Source organism: Papaver somniferum, unplaced genomic scaffold, assembly GCF_003573695.1.
Source record: "Papaver somniferum cultivar HN1 unplaced genomic scaffold, ASM357369v1 unplaced-scaffold_132, whole genome shotgun sequence".
Lineage (NCBI taxonomy): Eukaryota > Viridiplantae > Streptophyta > Magnoliopsida > Ranunculales > Papaveraceae > Papaver > Papaver somniferum.
This window is the reverse complement of record NW_020622381.1, coordinates 12734754-12745981: the sequence shown is the minus strand read 5'-3', so window position 1 is coordinate 12745981 and position 11228 is coordinate 12734754. Positions and strand designations below refer to the sequence as shown.

The following is an 11228-nucleotide window of genomic DNA, read 5'->3' as shown; positions in this document are numbered from 1 at the left end:
ATTGACACATCTATTTTCCATAAGTAATTTTTGAAAATTCCATCCTCGTCTGAAGCTTCATAATATTTTTGTGTGCTAAAGTTTCCAAGAATCTGCACCTCATCTTCCACATCCAAAAGTTCAGGAACATTTCCCAGATCCCTCCTGAGTAAGTCCGATTCGAGTTTTTTTATCTTCAATTAAGTTGTTTACTAAAAGCACAAAACCATTGCCCATAATTGATCAGATCTACCACTATTGCATTTTGTCCTTACAAACCTTATGGACCTATGAACCCATCTATCCTGCCAAAACCTTATGGCTTCACCATTCCAGCCTAATACTCAGTGAGATTTTTTAAATCGGGCACCAAATTTACCACGTTCTTCCATACACTTGTACATTAAGGGTACTATTAACATTCAACATTAATATAGCTTCTTTTGAGTGGTAATTTTGTTGCACTATCTCCAAAGAGTGTTCTTTCTTCCAGAATATCTCCATACCCACTTGGAAACAAGAGCTCTATTCACATTTGTAAACTCATAACTTCCGGCCCTCCTCTATATTTAGGAGTACGCACTCTTGACCAAGCCACCCCAGCCATTTATTTTCTTCCCTCAATCGTTCCGAAAAGAAAATTTCTCAGAAGCTTTATTATTCTTTTTGTTTAACACTGACGAGAAGATGAATTGAGATAATAAGTATACCGGCAAACCTGCTAACACACTTTAATGAACACTAGTCTTCCTGCTTTATACAAAAAATAAAAAAAAAAGAAAAAAGAAAATCTTCCAACTAAATAGTAGTGCTTCTCCAATTAGTTCCGATAGGCATCCCCAAATATTTTATAAGGAGTTTTTAAGTTTTGAAACCGAGTTCTTTAGCTAGCTCATTAATGACTACATTCGCACCAACTCTAATTATTGTGATCTTCTCTACATTAGATTTAGGCCTGTTAGGTTCTCGAAAATAGAGAGATAATTGTTAGAGCATTGCTCGGTTGAACTCACCAAACGTTGGTATGTCAATTTTGGTTGCCATATTTTAGATCCAAAACTCGAAGCTTCTTGATTTTATTTAGTAGAGTCAACTTCGTGAAGTTAGACTAGGACATGGAAATGTTGAGGCTCGCTCTTGTTACTCGTGAAAAACTTGAAGACGTGTCAGCATCAATGAACACATAAACCTTTAATTCGAGGTTAATAACACAGTCTTGACTTGTTCCATTTCTATATATGGTTTTTCAAGTTAATATTTTTTGAAAACACAACATACGAAGTATAGTTTGTTTACTTGACTCTAATATTGGTGACATGATCATTATTCCATGATCACAGTGTCAAGGAAAGATACGCTAGTTATTTTATATAACTTTGGTAAATGGAGTTACAAAGTATAGTTTATATATGAACTTCAAAAAATCTATTATAACACTAATTATGAATTCGTTATTATTTAATGTGTTGAACTTCCGGTTGTTTAATTACATAGTTTAAGGAAGTAGACTTGCTAAACTTGTTTCTTAGTTAAATATGTAATTTAAAGGATCTTTACTAGGACAGATCCCTTGACAATGATCTTTACGAATAGAGATCCTATAGATCTCTACTAGGACCGATCCTAAGAAGAAGGATCTTTACTAGGAATGATCCTAATGATCTCTAATAGGATTGATCCTTATATAAGCAAAAGTGAATTTTTATTTGTCTACTGTCTCAAGTTTATATAGATATCGAAATGTAGTTTGGTTAGAAAGGAAAGTTTACAAGATGTCGACATAGTAGTCATGTTATAAACTCTTATTACTTAATGTTCAAGTATTTCCCTTGATACTCAAGGTGAAATCCCAAAACCAAGATATGCTGATATATTTTTTTAGATATTCGGATCTATATGCTTTCCACATCCCAAAGGTATGCATATCTCTTGTTCCTATAGTAGAAAATTATATGTATGTATGCTAAATAATGTTAGTTGTCATCCAAGAGTGATTTTGGTATATGAGTTGTAGTACAGTTGGAATTTCCAAATTTGAAAGTAAACATTTATTATATGTCTTAAGGATTTCCAGATTTGGTAATTCCTTGTTAAACAAGCCTTGGTCATTAGATTATAAATATGGGAGCTTATATTCTTACAAACTCATCCTGTGATACAACATAACTGTCTAAATGGGAAGCTCATTTGTTAATAAATGAGAGTAATCTAATTAGGTGAAATCTCTTGTTTGACCTTCGTTTTAATTCTTCTTTGGGATCAAGAAGCTTTTAGTAGTACGATTGGCGGGAAACTAAATCGTATAGTTATTTTAGTTTTCAATTATTGATTTGATTGACTAACGGTATAGTTATCCTTAATATATCAAACTTAGTTATTCCATGGTCCTTCTCTTCTGATATAAGTCCAGTCAAGTTTGTGTGAGAATTGTGACTATTTCAAATATATTTGATTTTAATCTGAAGATAGGATTGGTGATCATCCAACGTTAACAAAATCTATTCTGTATGTGACCGATCATTTGTGTAGGTACTTTGAAGATTAAAGATTAGAAGGGTTTTTTCTCGCTATTCTGATATTTGTGATACTTATTGCGTATTTAATGTTTTGGGATCTAAATAGCTTTTTATTTTGTAAACGCCAGATATGTTGAAAAGATCAGACAAACTGGTTAGTGGCTTTTCCTCGAGAATTGCTTGACCAGAGCTTGTCGACTAAGATAAAATATTTTTATAATATCTGTCTTGGTATTGATATTTTGACCAAAGGAGTTGAAATGGCGAGGGTACCAAGTACATCAAAATCTTTTCGATATCAACCTATATGACACACACCTTGCATGACCTAATAGACAAAGATTGTTAAAAAGATAACGACCACAAGTTGTAAACTTGTTATATAGGATATGTATCAAAATCGAACCTCACTATAGGGATCAACCTATATGTTTGACCGACGTATAAGTAAAATTACTTAATTATAACTAAAACGGTAATTATAATGTGGAAAATAGAGTAAAAGCACAAAACCAGATTTTGTTATTGAGGAAACCGCAAATGGAAAAAAAAACAAGACCTAGTCCAGTTTTGAATACTTTCATAATTAAGCCGTTATACAAAGACTACTACCAACTTCGTATAGCTGAGACCAAGTAAACTAACTCCAAGTTACCGAGTTCCTTTAGGATCCCTGCGCCTACTACCAATCTGGTTAATGGACGTGAATCCTAAGATAAAGTCCAATATCTTAAGTCACTTCACCCACTTGTGAATACTTCAAGCGCTAACTCATTTGGATCGTATTCTGAAACAGTAAATGACAATTATTTATTCAGTAACTGCTCTAAATCTCAAGAACTAAATCAGGAATATTTGTTGAGTTAAACAAAGGCTCTTCCGTGTAAACTAATAAACTATTTTGTTCGGTTTTGATCAAACAAGATCAAGATTATCAAGATAATCAGATCTTGGTTCACAACCTATCAGTCGGAACCTGGAGAGAACCACCAAATGATAGATCGTTGATCTATACTACTAGATATATGTCTATCAAAGATAAACAAAGCTAAGTTGGATACCATCCAACCAAGTGTGTGCACGAAGTAAATCACAAAGATCAAAAGCCAATAATAAATCTTGTTGTCTTCAAATCTTAATTCTTCATTGTACCTACATAAAGAACTTGATTCCTTTGTGATCGATCATACACAGTACATTGTGTGTTGATAATGGATTATCACAAACCTATAGTGATATCTAAAGACACATATGAACTTTGTCAATCCTTGATCTAGTTTGAGTGACCTTATATCATAAGAGAAGAATCTCAAGAATAATCAAACTAGGTGCAAACAAGGTTCAACCTCCATTAGTCAATCAAATCAATAATCAAAAACTAAAAAGTATGTAACCTTATAGTAGGTTGATACAAACATATTGTGGTGTACTGTATGGACAATACCTAACACAATTGCAAGTAGATCTAATTAAAGATCATTGGACATTATGTATACAAAGTTTTTCTCTTTCTCTTCCACAATTAATATGTTTAGACTAAGAAGTACGTGACCTTGGTTGTGTAGAATAATTCTTGGGAGATCTCACAAATCAATATCCAAGATCCTTATAGTCGTATCCAAATCAAGAGGATCCGAATTCTGCCAAGTATGAAACTTGTTATCTATATTTCAAGATACGAATTGAACAAGAACAAGTCTCGTTATTGATCACAATTAATAATGACCTAAACTACCGAGATTGAATACATACTACTTCTGTTATTCCTATTATAAAGATGAAACAATATAATGCAAAAAAGAAAAAACACAAGACACTAGAAGTTTTTTTAACGAGGAAAACTGCATCTGCAGAAAACCCCTGGAACCTCGTCTAACTTTGAGCATAGAACTGTATTAAGCCACTACAGACACTAGCTTTAGATCGTTTAAATCAAGGCTTGGAAATCCGTTTGTAATAGACAAAGCTAGCAAATCTCACGAATCCAAAATATTTACTCTCAGTTAGATGAGAAGCCTGAATTACTTACCACTTATTAAGAATAATATAAACCGATCAATAAAGAAGAGTTTTAGATATCTATCTTGAGGAACCACAAAGTCTGAGACGGAGAGAACTTTATGATTTCTATCTATCTCGTTCCGGATCTAAGATCGATGAAAACCTCGATGATCAATACGAACAAGGTCATGATACATAAATTATCAGGTAAAATATAGTCGAACCTGGCTTCACAAATCCTTAAGTGAAATCTTTAAGTCGTAAACCTAACTATATTTCTCAGAGGAAACCTAAGTTAATAAAGTACGACTATAGCAAGTAACTAGGACACAAAAGTGTCAGGGATTAGAATTCCCAGTTGCTTGAGTCTCTATATTTATAGACTTTCAAGACTATAGGAAGATTTGAATTCAAGCTAAGATATATAACTTGAGATTCAAGCAAATACTTCCTCAGTTTAGATGAAATTATTATACAGAATTCATGTAAGAACGTGAGAAGTGTGTACTGAAATTACAGAAGAATATACACTATGGTTCAGGGTTCTGGAACCGTTGATAATGATAATTCTTGGCAAATATGCCTAATGAAATTGTAAGCATAATCGTGTTCATTAACACTCAAGACTTAAACCATGATTCACAAACACAACGTGATTTAGTAAATAAAGTTGTCTTAAAAATGTTTATGAGAGTTGTAACAATGTCAAACGTATTTTAGAAAATAGTGTATGAACATCTGCTTAGTTCGTGACGGGTAGGTATGTGTAGGGTGCGCATACCTATGGACTAGTCCGTGAATTCAGGATAACAAATCACGCATACTAACTCAAGCCTTTGGGGCACGCGTACTAGGTATGCGTACCTACCCCCATTTCATAACTCAGAAGTCTAGGGTACGCGTATTGGGTATGTGTACCTACCCCGTATCCAAAATTTCAAAAGTTTTCTCATTTAAATAATTTAAAATATTCCCAATCACCATAAATATGAAATATCATTGCTTTGGCGATTTCCGAATGATCAACTTAAAACAAAAATAGCTCATGAACAATAAATTGATCTTAATTAAAATTGTTAAGGGTCTACAAATATGCATGAATTACATTTCAAGAGATTTATCAAGACAAGCTTGACTAGAAATTTTTGTTGCAATATTAAATCTACTAAAATCATATGACATAGTCTCATTAAGAAAGAATGGTAAATGACGTGATTAAATAGGATGGATTAGTCTTCACATACCTCTTTGTCGATGAAGATGTCCAAATGTCTTTGTTTGATCTTCAGTCTTCAATCTTCGAGGGTTATTCAGTGATGTCTGATACTCAACCACCATACTCTAATCCTAATCCGAGACTTGGTTTTAGTAAACTAGAAATTAAGATGTAGTTTTGTGCAACTAACATTGACAACAAGCTTGAGATACCAAAACTTGCGAGTTTGACCGAGTAGTGCTTTAACAATCTCCCCCTTTGTCAATTTTAGTGATAAAAGTATCAATACATACAGATTCAAAATAAATATCCTTTCAGCTCAAAAACCATCATGCTTGATTTCTTTGGGTTTTCAACATCGTGTTGAATTCTTCGTTCTTCAAGTTCTTCTATGGTTCCGTTTATGATAGTTTCAACACACATATTGTTGAAGATCCGTAGTGGTAACAACTTATGAGAATACTCGTTTAGAGTTTTTCTAGAATGATAAAATCACTCAACTCAATGGTTGTTACGTTGATGCATAGTATTGTTACCTTCCTTACAGTCCAATTGTACCAAAACTTTGAAGCAATACTATGATGATATGTTCTCCCGCTTAGTCGTTACTTACCTCTTTTACATAATAGGTAAAACTTATAGTTTATAATCCATTTATGATTTCTATCCAACAACTTGAAAACCAAGCTAGAAAGTCTATCTCCAGACTCTAAGCTAACATCTTATTTATATCAATATTTAGAATGTATCTGGTATTTTAGTTGTTATTCGAGAAAAGGCTGCAAGTGGTATTTTCACAGTGATTGAGAAATCTATAATGCGCAAACCCAATTTTTTCAATTCGTATTAGAAAAAAAAAGAAAACGACATAAAAAATAAGAAGAACTCGATCTCAGGAGATTTTGGGTTCAACACGAACTGGTTTAGCGCATTGACTTTAGTTAACTAGTCATGCACTATATCATTCGGGTTAGGTCCATTTTTCCATGGCTATATCATTTTGCGTTTCTCGGTTGAATTTCTTTGAACCACCGGACTCCGACATCTTCCCTCTCGAAGATGGTGTGGAGCTTGACCTGAAATGCCATCTTGAAGCTCCTTTAGACTTAGCCTGAAGCTCCCGATCAAGTGTGGGAGCTCACGGCAAGGGTATTTTTGTCATTAATTTCTCAGCTAATTTGGTTTTCTTCCCTTTCATGGAAGCATTTTATTGAGGTAGGCACTAAAAACAGTAAAATCATAACAGAAGATTTAACTCAGCAGCGGATCACATAGCAAAAGAAGTTCGTATAAAGAATCTTCAGCATATTTCTACTTGAATTCAGTTAAGGATATCTCAATCTAATGTGATGTCCAATATTTTTGAAAAGAAATATATTGTAAATCTGATGTACTTTATTGCTTGATTAATATATTTACTTTTCAAGAAAAAAAGAAAAACCGAAGAAACTAAAATCGAGCAGCAACAAGAGGGGAAAACAAAATACATGTGATCAAAGTATTGACGACGCGTGGTAGTACTACAGTGATATTAGTCTTACAATTATTATCTCGTTTGTTTGCTTTAAATACTCTCTTCTTCTCCCACAACCTTTTCTCGTTGCTCTCTGTTTCTCTCTCAACTCTTTAACTGTATTCATTTTTCAGGAGAAACGAAACCAGGGAAGAAAACCAATTTCATTTTTGAATTGAGGTACGTTGATTAACACCATCAAATCTTCATCCATCAAATTCTCTTTTCTTCTGTCTGTCTATATATTGGTATGTTAAGGAGTATCGTTTCTAATTTTTCTTTTACTTTTGCAGGATTTTTGTTTGTCAAATTGATTGATTGAATTTATAAATGGCTTCATCATCTATAATCTCAAACCTTGGAACAATAAGTCATCAAGATTCATTAATAGAATCAAAAAAGAAAAGAAGAAAGAAAAATCAATATCAATCACAGAATCAACAACAAAATCAAACACCGCGATGGAGATCATCAAACGAGCATCAGATCTATTCTTCTAGACTTATAGAAGCTTTACGTCACGTTCGCCGCAACAACAACTATAGTAATGATAATTCTTCTTCTTCTTCTTCAAACACCGATCAAACATCAAATCCCAATACAACAACGTCATTATCCACGGCTAAAAACGGAAGAGCGATAAGAGAAGCAGCTGATAAAGCATTAGCAGTAGCAGCTAAAGGAAGAACCAGGTGGAGCCGAGCAATATTAACAAATCGTCTTCAATTAAAATTCAAGAAAAAGAAACCAAAAGTTGTTACATGTCGGTCACAAAAACGTTCTTTCGATGTTTATCAGTTAAAAGATAAGAAGAAACTACAACCGTTACAACGGAAAGTTAAAGTTTTAGGAAGAATTGTACCGGGTTGTAAGAAATTATCATTTCCGGTATTATTAGAAGAGACTACAGATTATATTGCAGCTTTAGAAATGCAAGTCCGGACTATGACGGCTCTTACACAGCTTCTTTCTTTGGCCGGCTCATCATCATCGTCATCTGCGTCGACTAGTCATGTTGATGATCATAGCTTATAATCCACGTCATCTACTATTATTCTTCCTCTGTTTTTTTTTTGTTATTTATTCTCTCAGAGTTTTAAATTCATGTATTTTAGTGTACACATCATTCCACTATCTCTGAGTGACAAAAATTTTCTCTCTAAAACCATCTGTGAGTTTATCTTTTCTTTTTCAAATTGTGCTTTTAATTATTTTTCCTTATATTAATTAAAAATATCTATAACAGCAGATATTAACTGTAGTCTGTATGATTACCTACAAAAGCCATATTGTTTCTCTTTTGAATACAAGAATATATATAGCCCAAGGGCGGGGTGTTAACCATTTGTAAGTTGCTTATGGCTGGAGTTTACAAATAAATGTCTTTTTCTTTTTTGATCAATTAAATTAAGTATGGAGTAGACTGTAGAGTTCCCTCCTCTTACATCAGACCAAAAAGAAGCACATGGAAGAAAGTGGGTGACGTTAACCATCTTGATGATAGATGGGCCTTAAAAAGAAAGTCAAGAAAACAGAAAACTGATTTGTTGTTGGTGGGGGTCCTGGTGAAGGTGGGGTTGATCAAAATTCTCCATCAAACTTTGTTTGGTTCTTTCTCATATTCTTTTTTAGTTCTTCTTCGTCCAGGAGGTCAAAATCAAAAATCAAAGAAACTTGGGTCCAATGTTCATTTTGGAGTTGGGTCCATTAAGATTATTTGAAATTAGTAGGAAATAGGGGTTAGTAGTAGTAGTACCCAAACACGACCACCCGCTTCATTAACTCTTTTGGGGTAAACATTCTATAGTCCATTAGATTGGCCTATACTATAAGACGAGTACGAGTATATTTATGAGTGCTAGTAGGATAGTCGTATTAATGTCTGAAAGTCTGTCACCATGTGAGTCTATCAGGGTTTTGGTGTTTTGTATATCAGATCTTAGTTGTACTACTACTACTGCTAATAATGATATTGTCCAAATGTAGAGGTGAAGGTCTTCATTACAAATATGTATGGATGACCTTTGGGTTTCATGCAATTAAGCGGTAGGGTAGTGTTCAGTGTTGGATATTCTAAGTTGGTTAGAAAATAAAACATTCGCACATATTCTATAATCACCTAAATTTGGATGTTTCTGTTCACTTAATTTGCTTGTTATAAGAGATGGGGAAGGATCCGTTGACATGGTATGACTTAATCCGATGATGTGGTTGTCATTTTTTCTACGAAATCCAACCGGCAATGAATTTAAGGCTAATATTTTGACGACATGTTCTTCGTATAAAACTCTACATTCCTATTAAAAATGAGAGAATTCCGAAATACGAAACTTCACCATTTACAAATTTTAATTTCAACCATTAATTTTCAACGATTAATATTCAAAATGATAGATGGTGGTCTTATACATCTCGGAATACTCTCATTTTTGGTGAGAGTGTAAAGACTTATAAGAAGAACATGTCATCAAAAAATTAACCTCAAATTCATTGTCCGTTGAGTTTGATAGGAAAAATGACCCTAAAATATCAAGATTATGTCATCATAACATTGTCGACGGATCCTACGTAAGAGATTTCATATGATGCCACCATGACTCTACATGTCTACCTTTTGATAATATACAGAACAAAATTCGGATATTATCAAGTTACAAGGGAGGTACAATAACTGAAAGGAATAAGAAGCCTAGACTAACCTTGAAGCTTAGCTATAGCTATAGGCCAGATGCCAGAGTCGTAAGCCTTGTGATGGCTGCAGAAAATTAAAGTGGAATGCATGTGATGGAAATGTTTCGTTCCTATTTTCATCTGGATTATAACTACACTAGATCATTTAAAAAAGAGTAAAACTTTGTACCCAAATTTATATATGTGCCGTCGCTTTTTGTAGCTAGGTGTTTAGTTTGTATGATCAAAACAAAGAGGAACTAGACCAGTCATTCAGAGTGAGATATCATACATATTGTACACGTTCAAAAAAAAATCCTAACAAAACAAGTAGTAGCATCACAAGGGTACCACTGTACTTCTACTTATGTCGCACGTCAAAATGCGGATATTCAACTGATGACAATTCGTAATTGTCGACTTTATGTGAAATCCTACATATAAGTTAACCAAGTCCCTCTCAGCGACGATCAACCCTTTCTTTTTCTGATCTTGTTTCTTTCTTCTTCTTCTTTTTTTCTCTGATGGGATTTCTTTTTGTGCTACTGAATACAGGTGTCTCGCTCTTAAAATGAATCGTCCATTCTTTGCCAACACATTCTTCAATTATAAAAAGAAAGAAAGGGCTCTATACGGCTATGCCATCAGCTTAGTTGGTTTAATTTGGGACCAAAATTGTACTAATCAATCTATTGCCCGACGCCTGTCGACTATCCATTGCCTAGTTTGATTTCTATATCTATCTATCTATATCTCAAGCAATCAAGAAATTCATCAACATCATATCCGTGCTCACCCACAAAGCATAATCCAAACCAGCTAGTTCTAATAAATATGATGATAAAAGAGAAACACAGACATACCGATTCCAAGTTCTATCATGCTTTCTTTCAAGAGGAAAAAATGGAAGATTATTTATGGATCATCTATTTGGAGAACCTCGATGCCACGTGTATCGACCGAAATAAAACTCGTGGATTCTCCTTCTAACACATAAACCTCAAACACTTTTTGAGATGTTTTTGTTTGTATTGTTCAGCGCATTTGGACCTTTCTATAACCCGTAAAATTGTCTGTCCATCAAGTATTTACTCCAAAGAGGTAAGGATGATCTTTGCAGATATTTCCAGAGAACAGATATGTAAAGATTTATGTCGCGCCTGCCCTGCACATAATTGAACAACAACACTAGTACAGCGTACAACAACAGACTTGCGGAGTTTTGTGAGGATATTCTGTTGGAGAAAAGATATTCTTGTTACTTATATTTCCTTAGTCTACTAGGTTTCCCAATTTACTAGGTCTTTCCTAAACTTAGTCTTACGTAAATATA

The 11228-nt window shown here is 33.8% G+C and overlaps 1 protein-coding gene across 1 annotated transcript; it reads left to right on the top strand.

The window, feature by feature from the left end:
• Window positions 1-7302: 7302 nt before the first annotated feature.
• Window positions 7303-8486, top strand: LOC113332771 (transcription factor bHLH148-like). Its single transcript, XM_026579287.1, has 2 exons — window positions 7303-7405; window positions 7519-8486. Exon 2 carries the CDS (start codon window positions 7556-7558, stop codon window positions 8258-8260), a length of 705 nt encoding a protein of 234 aa, XP_026435072.1. The 5' UTR covers window positions 7303-7405; window positions 7519-7555; the 3' UTR covers window positions 8261-8486.
• Window positions 8487-11228: the final 2742 nt, after the last annotated feature.